This window comes from Zeus faber, assembly GCF_960531495.2.
Source record: "Zeus faber genome assembly, chromosome: 5".
In the NCBI taxonomy this organism is placed as follows: Eukaryota; Metazoa; Chordata; class Actinopteri; order Zeiformes; family Zeidae; genus Zeus; species Zeus faber.
The window spans coordinates 31,164,160-31,188,716 of record NC_137192.1 but is presented as its reverse complement, the minus strand read 5'-3'; the positions used below and the strand labels follow the sequence as shown (position 1 = coordinate 31,188,716).

General features: G+C 45.3%; 2 protein-coding genes across 2 annotated transcripts; both read left to right on the top strand.

Annotated features, from left to right (window-relative positions):
• Window positions 1-1,791: 1,791 nt before the first annotated feature.
• prelp (proline/arginine-rich end leucine-rich repeat protein) lies at window positions 1,792-9,037 on the top strand. Its single transcript, XM_080001437.1, has 7 exons — window positions 1,792-1,894; window positions 4,689-5,130; window positions 5,246-5,431; window positions 5,523-5,680; window positions 5,807-6,003; window positions 7,952-8,027; window positions 8,211-9,037. Exons 2-7 carry the CDS (start codon window positions 4,693-4,695, stop codon window positions 8,299-8,301), a joined length of 1,146 nt encoding a protein of 381 aa, XP_079857563.1. The 5' UTR covers window positions 1,792-1,894; window positions 4,689-4,692; the 3' UTR covers window positions 8,302-9,037.
• Window positions 9,038-14,403: 5,366 nt separating this feature from the next.
• LOC307230683 (interleukin-10-like) lies at window positions 14,404-21,610 on the top strand (the record flags this gene model as incomplete). The annotated part of the gene is made up of 6 exons (XM_080001120.1): window positions 14,404-14,494; window positions 19,135-19,349; window positions 19,477-19,536; window positions 20,103-20,267; window positions 21,061-21,123; window positions 21,230-21,610. The coding sequence occupies 6 exons, from the start codon at window positions 14,404-14,406 to the stop codon at window positions 21,323-21,325; spliced, it is 690 nt and encodes a 229-aa protein (XP_079857246.1). The 3' UTR covers window positions 21,326-21,610.
• Window positions 21,611-24,557: the final 2,947 nt, after the last annotated feature.

Sequence of the window (24,557 nt, the reverse complement as noted above, 5' to 3'; positions counted from 1 at the left end):
AAAATTGTATTTGTGTGAGGGTGTCTACATTTCATTTTCTTGATATATTCGACTATTTAAGAATACAAATAAGATATAAGTGAAATAAGCGACATCATTAAATTGGATGAAAATACTCAGAATGGAATCATATAAGTGTGGAGAGTTGCCGCCTAAGAAAAATCAGTTTTTTTTTACTGATATGGAAATGATAGACGGACATACAAGAAAAAAAAAAAGTAACTTAGTCATTTTTCTTGGCCCCATTTTTTCCAAAATCTGCCACCTCCCCTGGCTTTGACTGGTCTGGACCAGATGTCCCGGCCCAGAGGAGAGGCCCAAAACTGGGGACTGAGCTGAGCGGTGGTACTGGAGTGAAGGGGAAATGGGAGGCGAGCGAGCGAGCGAGAGCAGAGGGAGAGAATGCGAAAGCAAAACACTTGTGTGAAAAGGGGAAGAAGGGGTTGGAAAAAGAGGGAGACAGAACGTATCTGTGAAACCACGCTGCCCCGCATATGTTTGCCTCATTATCGCTCACGCCGCAAGAATGCACCAAGGTGTGTGTACGTCTGGCCCTAATGCATGACATAATGATGCACACGCACACACACACACTCACACACACAGGCACACAGATGTACATGCACATGTACACGGGCACACACACACACACACACACACACACACACATACTCACACGCACACAGATGTATATGCACGTGTACATGGGCACGCACACACACACACACACGCGCTGAGTCAGACTCCCCACCGTGTTATGGCGCAGCAGTGCCACACAGCCGTGCACTTCCTGTAAGCATCACCGCAACACCCCAAGCCCTCCACCGGACCTCCATCATCACATTCTGAGACTTTATTGAAGCTGAATAAGAAGTAAAAAAATAATAAATAAAATAAAAAATCCCTCCTGGACATTAAACACCACCACAGACTTGATGCCAGAGAGCCAGCGCGGAGATGCTGCTAATGAAAAGCACATGATGGGACCCGAGTGCAGCCGTCTAAACAATAGCACAGAGAGGGTGGGACGCCAAGGAGAGGAGGAGGAATCAGTCCCTCCGAAACCTCCCTCGGTTCCTACGGTCCTGTTCTCAGCACTTCAGCAACCAGTGGAAATGTGTGTGCACGCCACACACACACACACACACACACACACACACACACACACACACACACACACACACACACACACACACACACACACACACACACACACACACACACACACACACACACACACACACACACACACACACACACAGCCTCTCTTTGTTATTTTCTTTTTTTCACCTGGTCACATCACAAACAGAGAGAGAGAGAGAGAGAGACACACACACGCTCATTGTTCACATCAGACATCACAAACACAAACACACACACACACACAGACACACACACACTCTCATTCCAATCACAATAAGAACAAAGTTTGACACAGTTCAGAGAGATTAAAGCGCTCGCGCTGCCGTCCGGCGGGATTTCAAGATTAAATCTTGGTGGAGGTCTGAGAGAGAGTAAGAAAGAAAGAAAGGAAGAAAGAAAGAAAGAAAAAAAGAAAGAAAGAAAGAAAGAAAGAAAGAAAAGAAGGAGAAAAGAAATAAAGAAAGAAAGAAAGAAAGAAAGGAAGGAAGAAAGGAAGAAGCACTGTGACCTTCAGAGGGAAAGCAGCCAGGGCACCGACCCAACAGGCAACCATGTCCACCCAAGGAGAGAGAGCGAGGGAGGGAGGGAGGGAGGGAGGAAGGGAGGAAGGGACGGAGGGAGGGATAGATGGGAGGGGGATAGAGAATGCGAGAGGAAGAGAGAGGGAGGGTAGGAAAAGGGTGAGCGAGGCATAGAGGAGAAAAGACACACAGCTCGTGACTTGACAAAAGAGGGCAGGGACCAGAGGCAGGTAAGGCTCGACATTTGTTGTTGGTGTTTTTTGGGGGGGTTTTGGGTGTTTTCTTTCCTTTTTTTCGGCAGGGGCCCTGCGAGGCAGCACACTAGTAAACGCGGTTGTGAACGCAGGGTGGGCATGCATGCGTTGTCCAAGGGTGTGAAAGAAGACAGGACGGCAGATTTGACACTGAGGGGGAGAGAGAGAGAGAGAGAGAGAGATGGGGGGACAGGAGCAGAGGGGTGTGTGCGTGTGTGTGTGTGCGTGCGCGTGCGCATGCGAGTGTGTGTGCGCGTGTGCGAGTGCGTGTGTGTGTGTGCACGTGCGAGTGTGTGTGTGTGTGTGTGTGTGTGAGCCCCCCGTGAGCCCGTGCCCAAGCGTGTTTCTATAGAAACTTTGTGCCCTGCGCTGCGGTGCACGCTCTCCTCCTGGGAGCTGCTTCAAGTTTCTTTTCCATCACGAAGTTGAACAGAATGGAAGTCAGGAAGTAACGGAACTTTTCGCCATCTCTCTCATAAAAGCAGCCTTGTTGCTGACTCTGGCACAGGAGAGAGAATCTGTATTGTTGGACTTTCAGCAGCTCCGCAGTTTATATTAAATGGACCCGTAGGGCTTTGCCTGGCACTTGACTTTCTAAATGCTTCATGAAATGAGTCCCCGTGCCACGCTCCACTACCAATTAAGTGAATTACATTCAGTTTGGATAAAAATGTTGCTGTGTCATGGTTCCAGGCCCGAGGTGACGAGGAGCCAGAGGGAAAAAAACTGCGCCGTCTATTCGATTTTAGAAGCTGTGATGAATCCCTGGTTTCGAGGAAAAAAAAAAAAAAAGGTTATTTTTCAGAAAGTTCGAAGTATGACAACAATACAGGATGCAGGGGGAACATGTGAGCTCAGCTGGCAGCTGTGGCGCTGAGGACACGCGGATGGAAGGCGACTCCCTGGGTTCTACAGGAGTCGGATGGTGCTCTTCGGCGCGTACCAGTCGGCGGCAGAGGTCTTGCCCCACCCTCAGGAGGAAACACTCGGTCGTCCCATAATGGTCACGGCAGGAGAGGTCTCCAGTGACTACTAATATTTGTAGCCGGGTGCCTGCGAAAACAAATAGATCTTGCGGGCCAGGATTTTAGCTCTGTCCAAAACCGCCGAGCCGACGATGACTGCCCGTGTGCTGTTCCAATTATCTAAGAAGTCCAGAAATCAGAGGCGGCGAGTGGGTCGTTTCCATGTTCTGAGTCAGACTTCTGGGCATGACAGCAGCACAGGAGGAACATGAAGTAGTCGTCCTGGCTGTGGCTGTGGTTGTGGCAGGCTCTGGATGACTGCGGAGGAAAAGTGGAATCACACGACGAGGGGCAGTGCCAGCGAACACCATCCTCTTGTGGGAGAAAAGTTCACAGTTGTTTTTCCTGGCCAGGACCGATTCCGGCTCCAGGCCTCATTCCTCTGCCGTGATTCACGAATTTGAGTTTATCATATTGGCCTGAAGTTTTTGCGAACTGACAAAGCGAAGGGATCGGAGCATAATGGCTTAGTCAGGCTCTGGCATATTATGTTTAGACAGCTGTGTTAGTTATTTACAAAAGGCTAATTTTAATTTGACGAAGCCACGGCCGGATGCATGGATACACCGATACACACCCATTACCCAGCCTGCACACACACACACACACACACACACACACACACACACACGCACACACACACACACTTTTGAGATGTGGTCAGATATCAACCTCCTCGAGAAGGCACGGAGCACAAGAAGACACAAATGCATTTCTCTGCTTCCTTCATAAATGTATTCATTTCCCATGTTTTGCAGCTATTGCATCTATTTCTTTGCTCCATCCTGGCTTGAAGGACCAGTCCTGCTGACGAGGGCAAGGGGGTCCTCTTGAAATCCACACAGTCCAGCTGATCTGAGTAATACACATCTGCTGGGCATATTTAGCACGTATCCATCATACGCTGCATACAGTATCACCGAGCCACTCTAGTGCGAGTTCCCTTTGCACAGCTAAAATCCTGTACTGCATGTACGTCCACGCAAAATAATTGAACTTTAAACGAATGAAAAATGCTGCATGATTTTGAAGTGCTGCACAAAAAACAAACCACACAGACGAATGCCAGTGGACACATACCTGCATAACGCTTTGCAATCAATACGAAGATTAAAGATTAAACAAGGAATTACAAGGGCAGAATATCTGAGCCTGTGGGATTCTCATGATTACGAGGGAGGGAAGGGAGAGATTGCTCACATATTGGCTCTATCAGTGGCTCAGTGGGATTCATTTTGTTTTCCTCTGGGCCTCCGCTGGGTCAATGAGCTGCTCCTTTCCCATCCATAACTACTTCCCCCCAAATTAAGTTACTTCTCTTTCCCTTCCTTCGTCTGCTTTGCTTTCCAATCCTCCACTCGATTAGTTTCAGGCAGTTGGGGCTCAGCTATCGAAGTGGGAGGGGAATTATATCTTGGGCTCCATATCCATGGTAGGAGGACAACTTCCGAGGTTTAATAATTACTCAACGACAGCGGGTAGCCTCAGTGGCATCGAGACAATTTGCTTCCAGTGGCTTAATGAAGGGTCTTAAGAAAGTTGTGTGCGTGTTGCTTTCTTTATTTGAGGTAAGGTAAGGTTTCCTTCTAGAGTAAACACTATTTGTGACAAAAGGTTTGTAGGTTTGTTTGGATGTTTGCTCACAGACATGCATGAGTGTGGGAGTTGAGGAGAGGCCGCCAAGCTGATTTGCCCTTCTCTCAACCAATTCATTGTATACAACATTCTTCCCCACCTTCTCTCAGGACCATGAGGGCTGGCGTAGGACTCTTGTGTGCAGTAACTTTGTTCCTCTTGATGGGGACGGTGATGGCCCAGAGGCCTCGGCCAAGGAAGCCCACCAAGAGGCCTGGCCCCCCGCCCAGGAAGCAGCCTTTTCTCCAGCCTACCCTTGCACCCGGGAAACCCGAGCCCCGGGAGCCCACGGACTTCCCCCCGCCCATTATTGGCCCCGCCTCCATCTTCCCTGACTGCCCCCGCGAGTGTTTCTGCCACCCGTCCTACCCCAATGCCCTCAACTGCGAGAACCGGAACCTCCGTGTGGTCCCGGTCATTCCGTCCAGGATCCACTATTTGTACCTGCAGAACAACTACATCTCCGAGGTCACGGTTGAGGCATTCCGCAATGCCACTGAAGTCCGTTGGGTCAACTTGGCCAATAATCGCATTCAGCAAATAAACAAACAGGTCAGAGGCCCCATTTTTTTTTAGTGGAAATGGTGAACACAATAACATAAACACCAGACACAGGGCCTTTTGTAATACTCATGATCTCTGTCTCTGGTTTATGTATCTCGCGCAGGTGTTTGAGAAGCTTCCCGGGCTGCTGTATCTCTACCTTCAGAAGAACCAGCTGAAGGAGGTCCCGTCAGACCTCCCTCCAAGCTTAGAGCAGCTGCGTCTCAGCAGGAACCACATTTCCAAGATCCCGGCTGGAGCCTTCACCAAGATGGACCACCTGACTCTGCTAGACCTGTACCACAACCAGGTACAGCTTCTCTGTTTCCCCTGTTTTCCTGTAAATTAGAATGAGCCCTGGGGAATCAACAGCCTGTTTATTTAGTTGTCTTCTGTCCTAGCTGAGTGACAGCGACTTGGGGAAAAACACCTTCAAGGACCTAAAGAACCTGATGCAGCTGAACCTCGCCCGGAATATCCTCAAAAAGATGCCTACCGGAGTTCCCGCAGGTGTCATACAGCTATTCCTGGACAGAAACCGTATAGAAGACATCCCAAAGCAAGTATACAATGCACACATTGACCTGCAGACACAGATGCTGGGACGCCCAATGCACCGCATTTAATAAACACTGAGACTACGTCAAATATCAAGTGCTCTCCCCGTTTCCCCCTCGTATTGCAGAGACTACTTCCATCACTTAACCAGCCTGGCATTCGTGAGGCTGAACTACAACCTGTTGAGCGATAAGGGGCTTCCCAAGGCCGTGTTCAACCTGTCCACCCTGCTGGACCTGCAGCTGTCCCACAACCAGCTCACGTCCGTGCCCCTGTTCAGCATCCACCTGGAGCACCTGCACCTCAACCACAACAGCATCGAGAGTACGTTCAGTGACATCATTGTATGGTGAACGTGTCTCAGTCATAATAGCGATAAGATGACACTGGGGATGGGTTGGTACTGCAGGTTTGTGGGGTGTTCCCGGTATGCAGTTAGTACCTATCAAAAGTGGTCCAAGGAAGCACAACCGGTGAACCGGTGACAGGGTCATGGCCGCCCAAGGCTCATTGATGCACGTGGGCAGCGAAGTCTAGCCCGTCTGGTTCGATCCCACAGAAGAGCTACTGTAGCACAAACTGGTGAAAAAGTTAATGCTGCTATGATAGAACGGTGTCAGAACACACAGTGCATCACAGCTTGATGTGAATTGAGATTGTCACAAACACATGCATTATGTGCAGCTATGGCCAACACACATGCAGATGGAGGCTGTGAAATGTCTTTCCTGCATTTATCTCATCAAGGCTTGTCCTTCAGGGGGGCAGGCAGCTCACAATACAGTGCCTGAGGACCAACTTCCATGTCCATCGCTGGTCAAATGATGTTTGTTGTGCATGTTTTTAGTGGGGGTTCTTATGATGTGATATGGACAAAACCCCATGTGAGCACGGGGAGAACATGCAAACTCCACACAGAAAGGTCCCTAATCAGGAGATACCCTCCAGTGCACAGCGCCCCAGGTTGGAATCGAACCCAGGACCTTCTTTCTGTTAGGCAGAAATGCAATGCACTGTGTCACTGTACCACTATATGGTATATATATATAGCCACCGTATGGGACTGTGTAGCCACAGACCTGTCAGAGTGTCCATGCTGATCCCTGTCCAACGGCGAAAGCTCCTACAATGGGCATGTGAGTTTCAGAACTGGACCATGGAGCAATGGAAGAAGGTGGCCTGGTCTGATGAATCACGTTTTCTTCTACGTCATGTGGATGGGCGGGGTTAGGGTCTGATCCGATGGAGCATATGTGGGATGTGCTGGAACAACAAGCCTGATCCACACGGGTCCCACCTCACAACTTCCAGGACTTAAAGGATCTGCTGCTAACGTCTTGGTGCCAGATACCACAGGAAACCTTCAGAGGTCTTGTGGAGTCCATGCCTCCACGGGAGGCATGGACTCCACAAGACCTCGTTCCCCCTCGTGCTTTGGTGGAACGAGGGGGAGCTACACAGTATGAGTGCTTATTAGTGGTGGTTTTAATGTTGTGGCTGATCGGTGTATATCCACAGTTGCACATTGATTTAACTGGTTTTCAGTCTTGGACGATGTATTTAGAGCGTTTACTTAAGTAAAAGTACAAAAACCCTGAATACTAGAAAAGGGAATGTACCACAATGACCTTTCTATTTAAGTAAAATAAATAAGGACTTGCTCTTCAATGTACTCAAAGAATTTAAAGGTATAATCCTTCTCATATCCAGTTCCCCCATATAAGTATAATATGGCATATACATAGACCGGCATAAAAATGATATACATAGGTGTCAGTCATATAAGGATATGGACCTAATTAATCATGAGCCTCAAACCTAAATGAGCACATTGATAGACTCAGTCCCTGATTTGAATAATATATAAATATAAATACAGATTTATTTTCAAATTAAAATAAGGTTTTTGTGTGAGATGTAGTAGAGTAAACAGTATAGATATTTGCTTTGAAATGTAGTGGAGTAAAAAGAAGAAAGTCTCCAAAACGGAATATACTTAAGTACAGATGCTTGAAAAATGTACTTAAGTACAGTTACACAGTGATGACTTTGCACTTTGTGACTTCCCACCACTGAAGGAAATACAGAAAGGGGGATAAAACATGCGGAATTACCTCACAAAGTCAAAGAACTGATTTCATAGATTTGAGCGGAAAACAAAGCTCTGCGGTGTGGAAATTAACTGAATCACTCTGTTTAAGAGAGACCTTTTATTTTCTTTTTCTTTTCCAGCGTGTTGGTTTTAAATAAGTAGGCGTGTGTTTCCACGCAGGTATCAACGGCACCCAGATCTGCCCGTCCAGCATGCAAGCCGACCTGGGCGACCACAGCCTCGCCCCCAGGCTGAGGTAACGTCAGCGCCGCATGACATAATGAAAGCATTTCACTGAACACGCCGGCACCCGCCGGAACGAGGAAGTCGGCTCAGGGAACATTAGAGATCTGCAGGAAACAGGCGTGAGTCGCGTCAGCGGCATGAAATATGTTTTCCACTGCTCCTTAAAAAAAGTTCATAAATGTTGGTCCCCCAGGTACCTGCGTCTGGACGGCAACCACCTGAGCCCCCCCATTCCCCTGGACGTCATCATGTGCTTCAGACACCTGCACTCCATCATCATCTAGATGCCGCACACGTGCTCGCGCAAAGCACACGCACAGGCGGGCGGGCACGCACACGCACACACACACACACACACACGCACGCACGCACGCACGCACACACACATGAACATAAACACACACACACACACAGTGTACAGACTGAGGTAAAAGCTAATGGTGCTCTTAGAAACAAGCTTTTCTTGCACAGGTATGACTCACTCATACACGCTGCAGAGTTTCGTCATCGACGGTGGAGCCCCAAGGAAGGTGCGAATGTGACGAATCCGCAAAATCTGCCGATTCAATTTGACCAATTCAGCGGGTTTTTACAAGCGACCGTCAATATCCGGAGTGCGAACAAATCATAGGGCCACAGAACCAACCAGTCTGATTCTCCATGTATGTGTCTAGATCAATGCGACCAGAGTTACGATTGTGTTTCTGTAGGAATCTATGCAGTTTATTGTATGTCTTTTTGTTTATTATAAAACAGATGCAATAGTCATGCATAGCAGAATGACTAAAGCCTGAAAACACCGGCACATTGACTGACATGTGGCAGAGAAGAGGGGTATGCATGTGACGTAGTAACGCAAACAGAGGGAACTGAGGATTGTGTGGATCTCAAACCTCAAACTGTCCTTGATGTGCTTGTGTTTTTTTCAAGGTACTGTAAAGAAAAAGTCATTTTATGCCTTTATGTATAAAGCAGCATTGTACAAATATTTGGAAATAAAACCTTTTCTTTGACCATTGACATTTAAGTAAGTAATGGATACGTCATGACTTAATGAACAATGTATGGTTATTCTTGGTGGCTTTTAGAGGTACGTCGGGGCATGACAAAAAGAAAAAAAAAAAAAAAAGTGTTGTTTAAGGTGTCCTGAAATCTGATATTTTGAACAAATGGGCAAGTGTGAAAAATGAGCAAGAATGTCGAAGAAGCATGCCTTTGTGAGTCAATTGGTTTAGAGCAACCGTACACTGTATGTCAGCTGTATTTGTTAAACGCATTATAGGCCACTTTATTACGCAACCAATATCCACTTCATCTATAAAGAGAAGCGACAATGGGTGGTGTGTGAAGAAGAAGAAGGTTATAAGGTCATAATGTAATAAGGTATTCCTAAATCTCTACGTCCACACTGTGCTGGATAAACTGATGCTGTGGAATTCGGGAGCTGGAGAATCTGGATCGGCTGGGAGGACCTCTAGTGGAGAGCAGGAAACGCTGCCTTTTCTAATGCAGGAAGAAGCCGACGACGGAGTTGAACTTCTAAAGGAGTGGTCGGTTCCACCTTAAGAGATCAAGGACAGCTGAAGAGAGCGGAATCACCGTGTGTTCGTCACGGCGACAAGAAACAACACAAAAATAACTATCCCCCAAAATGATCAACGTATGAATTTGAGTGAAACATATTTAAAAGGCTAAGTTAATGAGGTGTTTCGGGTTGATCGTAGTATTTCAGAGAGGAACACACCCGTCACTGGAGTTCAGGGAAGTCATTCAAGGAGATTCTGAAGACGTCGACTTCCTTCGAGGAAGTCGACGTCTTCAGAATCTCCATGAAGGAGGAGCAGCAGGGTGCAACGTCAGGTTGTGATGAGAAATGAGGTTTGATTTCCAGGTGCATCTATCCATCATCCATCTATCTATCTATCTATCTATCTGTCTGTCTGTCTATCTATCTATCAATATGTCTGTCTATCTATCATCTATCTATCTGTGTCTGTCTATCTATCTATCCATCATTCATCTATCTATCTGTCTGTCTTTCTATCTATTTATCCATGTCTGTCTATCCATCATTCATCTATTTAATTATCTGTCTGTCTGTCAATCTATGTCTGTCAGTCTATCTATCTATCTGTCTGTCTTTCTATCTATCTGTCTGTCTATCTATCCGTCTAGCTATCTATCAATGTCTGTCTATCCATCATTCAGCTATCTATCTATTTATCTGTCTATCTATCCATCATTCATCCATCTGTCTATTTATCTATCCATCTGTCTGTCTAGCCATCATTCATCTATCTATCTATCTATCTATCTATCTATCTATCTATCTATCTATCTGTCTGTCTGTCTGTCTGTCTGTCTGTCTATCTACATATCCATCATTCATCTATCTATGTATTTGTCTGTATCTGTCTGTCTACATATCCATCTGTCTATCTATTGATCTATCATTTATCTATCAATCTATCTCTGTCTGTCCGTCTGTCAACCTACCTGTCTATCCCTGTCCCTCTATCTATCTATCTACAGTATCTATCCATTTATCTTTCTATCTACCTACCTGTCTGTCTGTTTGTCTGTCTGTCTATTATCCAGAGTTCAGAGATGTCATTCATAGAGATTTAGAAGAAGTTGACTTCCTTCTAGGAAGACAACGTCTTCAGTATCTCCATGAATCCAGATCACTGCTGTTCCCTGTCCGTCCTGTTCCACACAGCAGCAGCTCCACCGTTTGATTTCCTCTCAGCCCTCTGTGTGTGTGTGTGTGTGTGTGTGTGTGTGTGTGCGTGCGCCTACCTGTCTGTCTGTTTATCTCTCATCCAGAGTTCAGAGATGTCATTCATTGAGATTTAGAAGAAGTTGACTTCCTCCTAGGGCAGCAGCAGCTCCACCGTTTGATTTCCTCTCAGGCCTCTCTGTCTGTGTGTGTGTGTGTGTGTGTATCTATTTGTCTATCTATTTACCTGTCTGTCTGTCCATCTATACACTGTATCTATCTATATATCTACCAATCTACCTACCTGTCTGTCCATCTATCCATCTATATACTGTATCCATCTATCTATCTATCTATCTGTCTGTCTGCCAGCCAACCTACCTACCTGTCTGTCCATCTATCCATCTACATACTATATCCATCTATCCCTCCATCCATCCATCCATCTACCTATCCGTCAGTCCCTCTCTCTCTCTCTTTCTAGACTTCAATAGATGTATCTTGAAATCAAACTCACGTTCTTCCTCCTGTGGGAGCAGCCTGGATCAGCTGTTCCCCACCGTCTTAAAATGGAACTGCGCTGGACCTTCCACCTCCACCTCCTTTTACTCCTCCATCCTGTCTGACTCCTGTCGGGCAGTGAGAGAGTGTTCCCCACAAGTACGTGGAAGCGACATCTGACGACGTACATCCCAGAACTGAGAAAGGTGTTAGTGGAGGCAGTCTGTCTAAAATCCAACATTTTTGCAAAAAACGAAAACACCACAAACGGTATATTGAAGCAGTCAGTCCAAGGTGCATGCAGGCAATTACACCGTATACCTGTCAGAAAATACTTCATATAAATGTACTTGATAAAAATAATAGCAATAACATGAAATCCAGTAAATAGATTTACAAAAATAAACCAAAATTAAAAAAAAAAAATATATATATATATATAAAAAAAAATATATATCAGAAACACTCCCTGTTTACAGCTTAATGTATGAATTATATAATTATTATTAATAGTGGCTGTAGATATATGTTATTATTAGATTAATAATACTCAATGGTATTATTTGATATCTTATATCTAATTTAATATCTAAGCATACTTTATTTATCATATTGTTGAAGACTATGAATATTGCTACTATGTTTGGTCATCACTACAGAATGATTATAATACCGGGGGGGGGGGGGGGGGTAATAATAGTAAATGATGAATCACTGTCAAGAAATGAACTAACTCCAATTAATCCAAGACAAGTTGAGGTGGTTCGCTGAAGAGGAAAGTGGGATTTTCCTTTTCTTTTGGTTCACTTCCTCCTCCTGTAAACCCAGTGCACACTGTGCCTGTACCTGTGTGTGTGTGTGTGTGTGTGTGTGCGTGTGCGTGTGCCTGTCTAACCTGTGCAGCGCCTGGCAGCCTTTCCCTGTCTCCACTATAAGAGGAGACATGAGTGGCAGCAGGAGCCACATCTGTCCTTCTGTCTGTCCCTCTGAGAGAAGACACCCAGGTGAGTTCGGACCCAGAGTCATCGGGTGGTGCAGGGGGTGGTGGAGGTGGTGTTGCCTGATTGACTCGGTGCCTTGGAAGACACTTGCTCGATTGCCGGCACCGTTTGGTTTTTATTGATATCCATCATCGGGAAAGGAACCAGATGCTACACAGATAGTTTTGGTCTTGTGGTACTCGAGCAAAGTCCCGTGCACAGCGGCGGCATTTAGATCCATTTTTTTTTTTTAAATGCGTCACTCAATAAGTGTTAGAACACTCCAGGTACACCTCGCTAGTGATACGACGAATATCCATAAGCCGGTTAGGGTTGGTGACTCAAAATCTGCAGGCATGGAAAAAAAAAGTGTCCGATTATGACAAAGTCTTGATGACGAAATGAGATGAAAATGTAGACAAGAGGTGGTTAGTATCGCAGTATGTTATAGTGTTAAATATCACTGATGTGATTTCGTATTTTATTGCACCGCGCTCTTCCATATCCATCATCCAATGCCATGCTTATGACTTGATGCTTGGATGATGGATGCTTGGGATATTCCCCCTCGATTACATGCTCCGGACATTTGCAAGTTGTGATTGTAAACGCTCCACAGACCTCAAGAGCCATGAACGCGCTGGCAGCCTCCTCCCTGTGCCTGGTCGTCCTGCTCCACTGCCTGAGCCGACGGGCCGAGGGCCGCAGGATCCACCTGGGGGGCTGCTCCCTCAGGGTCCACATGCACGAGCTGCGGAAACACTACAACGACATGCGCACAAACGCGGTGAGACACGCAGGAAGCGACGTCCAGACAGCCGAACGAAACGAGAGCCGGTGAATATCGAAGGGGAAAAAAACAAAAGAAACAAAAAAAAAAAAACCTTCTCCCGTTGTCTCCAAATGTGTAGATAACTGGAGACAGTGAGATGGGAGTGCAGCTTCTGAGGACCGTGGCGTTCGACAACGTTCAGGTGAGTTTTAAGCTGAATGAGACGACTTTTTGAAGCCCACGGGGTTCCAGCCGATCCCCTTTAAGTCTGGTCCTTCCCGGCCTTCTTTGCCGATGCAGCTTGACGGCGTTGGGCGTATGCTGCCATGACTTCTGGGACCTTTCCCCTTGACACCGGAAATCATCTGTTAGCTTTTGCGTCTGATGCCTCGGCCGCCGCTGCCTATTTTGGGAACTCTGTTAGCGGGCTCATGTTGCTTTGAAAACTCAATAATGAATAATAATTGTAGTGGCGGTTGATTTTGCTCCACTTGCTTTACCTGAGCATGTGGACGGTTTAAAGAGTCCTCAATCCAACACTCTGCACAAGTAAAAGTGTTGAGAAGAATTTTCCTTACAGGAAACTGCTCGGGTGGAGCACAAATGGCGCCTCCAGATTGTAGCGAGGTGGAGTCCTTGTGTCAGGGTATTTAGGTTGCCCTCCACACCGTCGGTGTACCGTGCACCGTACGCGTCCGTGTGACGAGGCCTGCGCTGTGTGTTGTCCAGCAGGGGGAGGCGTGCTGCTTCTTTCACCTGCTGCTGCGTTTCTACGTGGAGAGGGTGTTCAGCAGCCAGGCCTCCATGCAGCCTCGGCAGCAGGGCTCTGCCAGCGCCCTGGCCAACGCCTTCCTCACCCTCCGGAGGGAGCTCGCCCGCTGCGTGAGTTATAACACACACACACACACACACACACACACACACACACACACACACACACACACACAGGCACACACACACACAGAGGTGCACACACAGATACAGAGGTGCACACACGCGCACACACACCTTTATGGTAATGTATAAATAACCTTAAATCTGTTCTGTTGCCAGCAATGCCCGTGTACAGAGGAAACCCATAAGACTATGGACGCTGTGCATGGCGAGTTTATAAAGGTATGATTAATACATCATAAAACCATACACACACGTAAAAATAATTATAAAATACTCCATATATAGACAGACAGGGTCACCAATAGGATAAAATGTCCACAGCACAAACGAATACTAATTCCCTCTCTCTCTCTCTCTCTGAGCAGCTGGACCTGAAGCAGGGCGTGGTGAAGGCTGTGGGGGAGCTGGGCACGGTGCTGGACTGGCTGGAGGGAATGGTGCACACGCAGCAGCGGACAGGAGACCTGGAGCGCAGATAAAAAAATAAAAAAAATAAAAAAAAGAGCGAAAACTCAAAATGTGTCCGACAGGTTTCCACAGCCTGACACGGCTGCTATTCAGCGAGCTCACGCCCATGCTGCCATCGTACACCAGCATTTGCTTTTCAGGTCTGGCGTGCGGCCTTAAATTGTACACGTAACGCTGTTATTTTCTGTCTTTATTTTTTACTCTTTATTTATTGCTCTTTCTTTTTCTTTTTTTTTTTATAATTGACAAACTATAAATGTTTTTTTTTTAATATTTTTTATCTGTTAAATTGTAAAACAAACAGCCCTGTTTTCTCACCATGCGGATGTTATTTTGTTGTTGTTTTTATGTAATTCGTATTGATTTGATGGAGTGTAATAAGTTATTAAAATATGAAGCCTTTTTGAGTGTCATTTCACAGACGGTCAGTGTCTTCCATAGCGCCATCTAGTGGCGAGCCTCAGCATCTGGTGAGCGTCAACATCAGTACACCAAGGTCATCGTCACATGGCCACCGCATCACATCACCCTTTTATCATTCTTATAAAAACACCATCATCACCACCATTACTGGACCCGATGACCGCTTTATTTTGGGGGGGGATTTTTGGGAGTCAGCAATATTATTAGTTTTGATCCAAAAATGGCCAAAAAAAAAAAAAGAAAGAAAAAAAGGGGGTCAAATTCAAGTCATTTGAATTTTGACTTGTTTAATTACACTAAAACTACAGGGAGACCAACCACATCAAATGGCCGCGGTGGAGTCAACTACTCCGCACGCTACCGGCCCATGTTGGCTCTTACTAAGGCTATACAGATGTTGGCTACTTGGGAGGTTTATTCGTAAAAAGGAATTTCTAAGTTTCATTTCTCTGCTCGGCGGTTCTTGCTCAGCGGGCCACACCGTTTAGTTTCATGTTGCTCTGGCTGTACCGTATCCAATCTGGTTAAACTTGGAGGATGCATCTGCCGCCATCGTATCTCTCTTCAAATAAAAGTCAAGCGCTTGCAAAACGCACAGCTTTGCCTGGAGATGGTCGACATTATTTGGAGTTTTCTACTTAAATCGGCCTGCTTCCCTAATGAACGCAGACAGACAGTATGAAGCGGACAACACGATATACATTGTGTTTCCGGGGATTTCTGGAGACAAAGCAAGGGGAGACGAGATAGCAGCCACTTGTTTTTTGGATGGGTCACGGGGTGAGTGGTAGAGAAATGGCGTGAAGCGTCTAGTTTCATTATGATCAGATAGTTAATCCTAAAATAAAAAGGGCGTTGACCTCGCACAGTGCACGTCATACACATGAAACCGAGAGTGAACTCAAAGACCACCATTCCAAAAATCAGGACATGATATACTTTTTAAATGTATGTATGACATTCCAATGACTGTGTGTGTGTGTGTGTGTGTGTGTGTGTGTGTGTGTGTGTGTGTGTGTGTGTGTGTGCGCGCACACCGGGGCGGTAGGCTGTGTAATATTGCTGGTTACAACACATTCTCATGTATTGCTTAGGGAGAGCACTCCCTTCCTAATAAGGCTTCTGGTCATCTCTGGGCTAATGTGACTAAGTCTTGTATTCACATTCAACCCAATTTTAGGAACCTGTTGTTCATGTCACATCTAAATAATTCAAATTTAAATATAGAATTCATACAACCGATGAGTAAAGAGCTGAACTACTGACACCAAATATCCCCTCCAAATTTTTTTTTTGCACAGACTGAAGATAGAGACTTAATGTAATTTGGGGTTAATTTTGAATTACCCAATAGATTTCTCTGAAATCGGGGGTTCCACAAGAAGATATGCACTGTGTGTAAGAAAAGTGGAAATCAGCATTTTCCAGCAAAAACTCAAATACTTCTGGCATGATATGGACAGCCAGAGTCGGAAATGAGTTTACTGTAAAAGTGCTGACAGAATACATTATTGTAATGTGGGTTTAATTGAGTTTAATTTAACAAAACGGGTCCATTAAATGTGTCTTATTAAAGCACAACCTTGCAGAGCAGAGAGGTTTTGCATTTTTAATGTGTGATAAGTAGATGGAAGCCATATGGCCAGGCTGTTGCTTGGCCAAAATTTAGATCTCATAGAACTAGGCAATGGAGGACTTTTTGTGAAATATTTTACAATGACAATACCCTAGTAGTTTCATTTAAGGGGAATACATACGTTTACTTTAGAGGTAAATGCATTTAGGAAAGAATGTGTCTGGACAAATACTTTTATTTGTAATACTTGACTACATTTAGTATTTATTTTAATATTTTGTTTGAGTACCTAGTTTTTTGGAGAGATTTTTATCTGACTAAAATGAAAGGAGGAACTTATATTTACTAATACCCTATACTTATCAGCTATGGGGTGTCGGCTGTTTTTGTCCGCGCCCCTCTCTGAAGAGTGCTGACGCCAACGCCCCTCCAGCTCTCGGGCGCCTGATCCTTAAATGAGATGCCAATCAGCACAGAAAACGTGCACGGGGCAGAAAGACGAGAAAAAAAACATCACACACCCACGTGGTTCTCATCACGTAGGAGGCCAACACACAGAACACACCTCATCTCACCTTGCCACTATGACTCACTGAGAGAGAGCTTAGGTAAAGCTGCCCTCACTGGTGTCAAACCGCTCACAAGACAGCGAGTGATTATTTTCTTCTGTTCACCCAGCCCAGTGAACGAGCGAGGCCAAACTCCCTCCAAAATGAATGAATGAATGAATTAATTAATTAATTAATTGCTACACCTCAATCAGAATCTAAGGATGAATGAGCGAGCGACCAACACACTGGGCACTTTGCCATGACATAACATGACAGTAAACAAACAAACAGATAGTCAATAACAGAATAGTAAACAAATGAGTGACATCATTGTATTTCCTTCACCCACGCGGACCCAGGGGCCCATTGATATATGTGGACCTGCATATGTTCACAAACGCAGCATGCACACACACCCACGCACTCACTCTCTCACACACACACACACACACACACTCACTCACTCACTCACACACTCACACACTCACACACTCACACACACACACACACACACCTTGACCACCGCTGTCAGGATGGTTAAATGATATTTGGCTCGTGCGCATTACATTTTGTGAGGATGCCAAAAAAATTCCAACAAAAACGAATTATCCATTGCACTGTGACACTTTTGGGACAGCCCAATTACCCCTATTGTAGACTGTAATTGTTCAAGTTAGACCAATGTTGTTGATCAATAATGTCATTCAGGAGTATAAATAAATCATTTAGTCTCATATTTGGATAAATTTCCAATTTGCCAGAATTTGACAACATCGAGATAGATGTGGCTGTCACTATTTTAATGGTAATAACAGAAAACTAGACGATGGTTCTACATTATTAGGTGCCGCTGCATTATCAATGCATAGACAAATACATGCATGCAAAATGTATGCGATGACGCATAAATGTAGGCATTGAGCGACACACACAAAGAGACAAAAAAAACTTCAAGGGGGCTTCCCATAAACTGGTTACTGCTGCTGACTCATCTTTAAAATGATCTATATGATTGTGTGTCTGTGTGTGTATGTGTGTGTGTCTGTGGGGTTAATAATTCTTACTGTTCATCCCAGTAAATGACTTTGACAACGATAAGACTGCAGTCCTCTAGAACTGTATGAAGAAAAGAAAGAAGTGGTGGCTTCATTAATCTCAGTGTATAAGTAGAGAGCAGACTGGCGACTGGGTGTTGGGGAGCAGCGGGACAGGATGAGTGCTTTCGGGAAACTATACAGTTGGGAAAACTCCCCGTTCTGGCAACACTGTGAAGGGGCTTCTAACCACTTCTCTCTGCGGCTGAGTTGTCTCGTTGCTAGATCCCCGAGAATGACTCGCACTAGCCCTTGCAAAGCCCATATGTCACCACGTGTCGTATAAGTTATCACTTATACGACACCAGCCTTTATTAAAGCAGATCACAACACACACTCTTTTACCTGCGTCTGACGTATAGGGAGGATCCATGATATCATCAAACCTTCTATCCCCCTTAAATACAATCTGCAACTCCACTAACTCCACCAATGCTAAGCCTATGTATAGAAGGTTTTGCTGAATGTGGCTGTGTTGTACAATCAGTGTGATACCGCCGACAAAATGCACTTATTCCAAGGACGACACATTTGCAAAATGATGTAGTGTAGTCTCAGGTAAAATGTAAAACATAAACCACAAGTAAAATAGTTGCTTGGAGTGGTAGACTTGAACATTTAGAACCTTAGTGGGCAACCAATCAAATATTTTTTTAATTATTATTAGATTGATTATTTATCATTATGTTTCGCTCATGTTAATTTATTGGACATGGACTTATGTGTATATAATAATTTATTTAAGAATATATATGTATTCAAGAAAAATACCATAGCATTATTATTATTATTATTATTATTATTATTATTATTATTAATAATAATAATAATAATAATACACTGAATCATTGTTTTGGTTTTTTTCTTAATTGTAAAGACTAAATCTCCCACACATAGGATAGATTACTACTTTGGAAAATTAATAAAGACTAACCTGAAATCCTCTTGTCATCCAATTCTAAATTCTTTAAGCTTCTACAGTATTTTAAATTCGAAGTATTACACTGCTGAGATAGGGGGAAATCTCATTTACCCAATAACTTCCTCTAAGTGCAGTCCGCCCCCTCAGGTACCTCCGGTGTATATATAAAGGGGTATCCGACGCTCTCATCTCCACCCGCCGATCTCGTTCTCAGAGGCCTTCTCCTTGAACCCCCGGCGCCGCACCAGAACCCCCTCCCCCGACATGGCACCCCTCGCTCTGCTCCTCGCCCTCCTCGGCGCGCTGACCCTCCAGCGCCCGGCTCGGTGCGCGCCGATGTGCAACAACCGCTGCTGTCGCTTCGTGGAGGGCTTCCCTGTCCGGCTGAGGACCCTGAGGCGAGACTTCTCCCACATCAGAGAGTACTACGTGAGTAGCCGGTGACCACATCTGCACCTCATCTGCACCACATATGCGCCACACCTGCATTACACCTGCACCACACCTGCACCACACCTGCTCTGTTTACATGGTACCTTCTTTTTGTTTTCTGCAGGAAGCCAATGATGATCTTGAAACGGCTCTGCTGGATCAGAGTGTCGAGCACTCCCTGAAGGTGAGCGGTAGAAAATAATCTCCTCAAATTCCACTCGTCCCGCAAAAACAAGTCAGCAGAGGCGCGGCGCCCGACACCCAAATAGAGCCGGCGTTAATGCCGCTTTTCATTGGGCCTCGGAATTCTGAGGTACCCCGCCCCCTCCTCGGCTTTAACTCGCTCCCTTTCCTCCCTTCTGGAAAACGTGGAAGCCCGCCGCAAATCTTTCCCCGGAAATGCGTATACTGTACTCACTCCGGGGCATCTGGCACAGGTACACAGCTACGACTTAGGGGGTGGTGACTTAGGGATCCGACCCCAGAGACGCCGGTTGGGATCGAAACTTTAAACGGCGGGTTCCGTGTCGCATTTCCAAAGTCCGATTTTTCCGAGTCGGAGTTGTCAGTGGAACGCAGCATCGGACACCTGTGTCGACGAACTGATTTACGGCGTAAAGCAACGGAACGCAAACAAAGGATGTCGTAAACATATTTGTGAACGTGACCACGACACCGCTGCATCGGAGTTTGACGGACAACTTAAAAAAATAAAAATAAAAAGTTTTGATTTTTCATCGCCCCTTTCAGAGCCCGTTTGGTTGCCACGTCATGAAAAACATCCTTGACTTCTACCTGAGTGTAGTCCTGCCGACGGCCATCGCCGGAGTGACGGAGGAAAACAAGACGTTCAAGCCGCACATGGAGTCCATACAGATCATCTTCGACCAGTTGAAGACCGACATCGTCCACTGCGTGAGTCTGGCGTCTCAAAATTAAAAACAAACAAAATCAAGAAAAATAAAATAAAAAAATAAGATAGTCAATAATGATAACATATATTCTGACGGTGTATGGCGATCGGCTGCTCGTTCAGCCTCAGATCAGCGCATCGCCCGTCCCAGTGGCTCAAGCGGGCGCCGACTGAAGTCTGCTGACGTCATCTGACCGCCGGCGGCTGTCAGATGACGTCACGGGGACCCGATTGAAAGCAGGAGGCCGTTGAACGGTTGCGCTGGATCGGCACCTTGTAATGTGGTTTATCTCGGTTATGTGAAAAGTTTCCTGAGTACACCGAACAAAAACCTCTGTATTAGAGACATTTGGGTAAAAAAGATAAACTTACATTTGTTAGATATGTGTGTGTATGTGTGTGTGTGTGTGTGTGTGTGTGTGTGTGTGCGTGTGTGCTTCATCAACTTAAAATGTGCATCTTAAGTTCAAAATTTCAATTTCGGAGAACGTCTAAGAATAACATTTTTTTTTTTAAAGATGATCCAATGACTTGGTCTTTTCATACTGAGTAAGAAGTTATTTCGCCGCATTTCGGACACTGTCATCAAGACCACGCATTGGACAAAAAAACAAAAAACAATGATATCCACATGCTATGTGGGATGACGTCGGCAGGGTCCCTGCGTCAGGGCCAGATATTCCTGGACTGCACCACGTTGCGGTCGTGCGGCTCTTACAAAAGGGGAAGGCACCGTGCCTACCTCCACGCAGCCTGTTGCACAAGTTGATGTTTGTCTCTTCTGCCCCCACGCAGAAAAATTTCTTTTCCTGCAAAAGACCCTTTGAAATCACAGCGCTCAACACCACCTACAGTCAGGTGAGAGAGAGAGAGAGAGCGCACACACGCACACACACACACACACTTTGGCATTGTGCAATCACCCTGATGCCTATAATAAACCCAGCACTGTCATTGTCCACAGATGGAGAGCAACGGGCTTTTCAAAGCAATGGGCGAACTGGATCTGTTCTTCAACTTCATCGAGATGTACCTGGCCTCCAAACGACAGAGACACTGATGCCGCCGGCACCGTGACCCTGCTCCCGACCCGCTGAGCTCATCGACCGCTCTCTGCGTACAGCATTACCCCGTGGGGTCCTGGAGCGACGTCCGCTCAACTAGGATTCTGAGGCCTCTTTTGTGCAGAGGCTTCAGATTACAATTTGTCTAGAGGACAAGTTTCTATTTTGGGTTCATATTGAGTCCTTATACAACCATCAACTCATTAAAAAAAAAAAAAAAAAAAAGGGTTCATATTGAGACCTTAGTGGAAAACAATCAGCTGGGGAAGCTTTTTTTTCAAGCCAGGACACCCACACAATAGAACTGTGCAGGAAGTTGTTACAGCTGCTTTTATAACAAATACAGTCCTATTTATTTTAGCATCTGTGAAATTCAATTGTAATGCTCATATTGTTTATTTAAAAGGGTTGGGGGTGTAAACAAATGAATAAATTGCTTTGTCATGATCCAACGTGTTTCCTTTCCTTCTTGTGTTGAAACGGTAAAAAAAAAAAAAAACACCAAACGTGTTCTCCAGCAGACAGATACAGCAACCACACTCGATGCACTGCTCGGCGGTTGCAGTCTCCACCTGAGGAGCCGCTCGTGTGAAAACTCAAAGAGTGGATGTACTAACCTCAAACGTGACCCATATACATCACTTACAGGCAACGGTTCTACACCCCAACTTACCGTAAATGTAACTGGTAGACTTAAGTCTCTCTCTCGATCACATGCACGTTTCTTTAAACGTGTTACAATGCACGACCGCCGGATTCTACAAAAAAAAAAAAAAAGTGACGTGACTGAGTTCATTCGAATGGCTCCTGAGTTGACTCCAGTACGCCACAACCAGGAGATTTCATCAGCAACTTCCTGAGTCGACGTGTGAAGCTGTGCCGCAAGCTCGCCGAGCCCCGACAGTGGACGAGCGTTTTATGTGCTTCTTCAGCAACATGTTGGATCTACACAATGACTTGTAGGTTAGTAGCCTGTGTGCATGACTGCAGTGAGTCACCATTACGTTTACTTTAACGTCGCAAGCCTTCCCCCCCATAACCACACTTCCTCACCTCGGGTGTAGGCCTAACCTCCGCACACGAGTGGACTGAGTCAAGATTGATCTGCGGGCACAGTCAGGAGACACTGCAGAGGGCCAACGTGACTCGAGGACTCGTCCGATCCCATCTTGAAGAGAAAGCTTTGGCGGTCACTTCGTCATATTGTTCCCCAACTTCCCGGAGACGTCTCTACAGACAAAAATGCCCCAAATCCTCTTTTCATACGATTCGACAGAGCAATTAATTTCTAAACTTACCGTCTGACCAGAAAAGTCCCCCCCCCCCCCCCATCCCAATTTCGATGCCTCACGATTTTTCTGCCCGGCCTTGCATGAGGAAAAAGCAGGCGTAAATTTACGACCGCTCCTCAAACGCGCCTCACAGCGGGGCGTGGTCGGCGGCCACGCGCGATGAGCGCAGTTGGGGCATTCCTTCCAGTCATGCGTCAGCTGACGAGGTGCCCTCCAGGAACCCAATAATCAGCTGCTCCGCGAAAGCTCCCGGCACGCAGCCGAACACGCCTGTTATCCTACCGAGAGAAAAAAAACCCCAAAAAAAACCACTCATATCCGGGAGTTGGGGGTGTTTTTAGGACTTGGGTTTATCAAAATGTCACCACTCAGAAAATATCAAGAGATTTTCTTCAAGGATGTGGTTGAGTAGCTTATATGGCATTTGATCTTGTATTAATGTAGATAATTGAGCCCCTTTTACGTGCACACTCATTTTCCTGAGTTGTAGAAAGATAATAGCTCACACAGCATTTAAAGTCTTCAAATGGCATCGTGTTACTTTTCAGTGGGCCAGGTTCCACATTGCGTGCTTATGTAATGAGTGGTTGCCCCCGTCCGGGCCAAGTCCCGGAAGCAGCGCGTCTCGAACGGTGTACATGTTTTGGGTAAGGCTGACATGCCCCTTCAGAGAAACCCAAGCTCCCCATCCTCCACACTCAACCATATTCTCACACCCTCCGAGCAGATAAATCAACCATATTACAACATCGACTGCCGCACAGACACTAAGAACAGACACCAAGTTGGGGTCAATATATAGTTTTGAGTTGTCAATGTGTCAGGCCGTGATAGTTTTGGACGAATCATCTCTCAAAGCAGGCTCAGCTTCTATAACATCAGAAATGTTGACTCTTTTTGACCAAAAGCAATCCATGGATAAATAAAAAAAAATAAAATAAAAATAAATAAATCAAAGAAAATATTTGTGTTCAAATCAAGACCGCAAGAAGAATTAAAGACATTTCAAGACTTCAAAGGACCTCCTGCCGGAAGAGTACAAGTGAAGGAATAAAGTAGCACTTACACAGACCCCCACTTGCTTATATTCTCAAATATATCTGACATATAACCAATAATAGATGGCTGATAAGACATTGACATACTCAGACCTGGAAGGCGTGTGCCCACCTCTGCACTTTTCTACCTGAAGAGAAACTTGAAAACTCAGCGTCTCTGACGAATACCTACGCTGAGTCAGAGTCTTTACCGCTTTGTCTGTAACAAAAAGCCTACATCCTAGAAATGACGATAAACCGAAGTTCCACTGGCGAGACCACAAATCTCAGGTCTGTAAGACACATGGCCACATATCAGATCAATAAAACAAATAAATTATGCAGAAGGGTTAAAGGAAATTGATCGTCACTTTGCACAATAATCCATAGCACCTTACCAAAAGTCGACAGGTTGAACCCGGCAAATGCTTACATTGGTAACAAATACAGACAGGCCTCTCTGGGACACAGTGCGTTTCACTAATACCTTTTTTCCGTGTTGGATGATTTTATTTTCTTTTTTCTTTTTGCCATTTTGATGAGTTTACCGGTTTTACGCACAAATACTCAAAGTACCATTTTGACTATACATTTAGAAAAGGAGACGTGCGCTTTTTCATTTTCTCTTCTTTTAATCCAAGGCTGAAGCAAACAATCGTACAACGGTTTAATGGACAAACTAAATGGAACAAACACAAGCGAGACGTTCAGTGCTTTTCCCAGCTGAAAAGGGATCTGAATGTGGTAAGAAAATAGGAAAAAAAGGGCACAGAAACGGTCGATGAACATTCTCTTTACTGTGAAAAATTGTGTCTGTGAAAAGTGACAGAAAAACATGGATGACGTGATTTTACAAAGTGAAGTGAAAACTAGGAAAATCAAAGACAAAATAGTCAAGA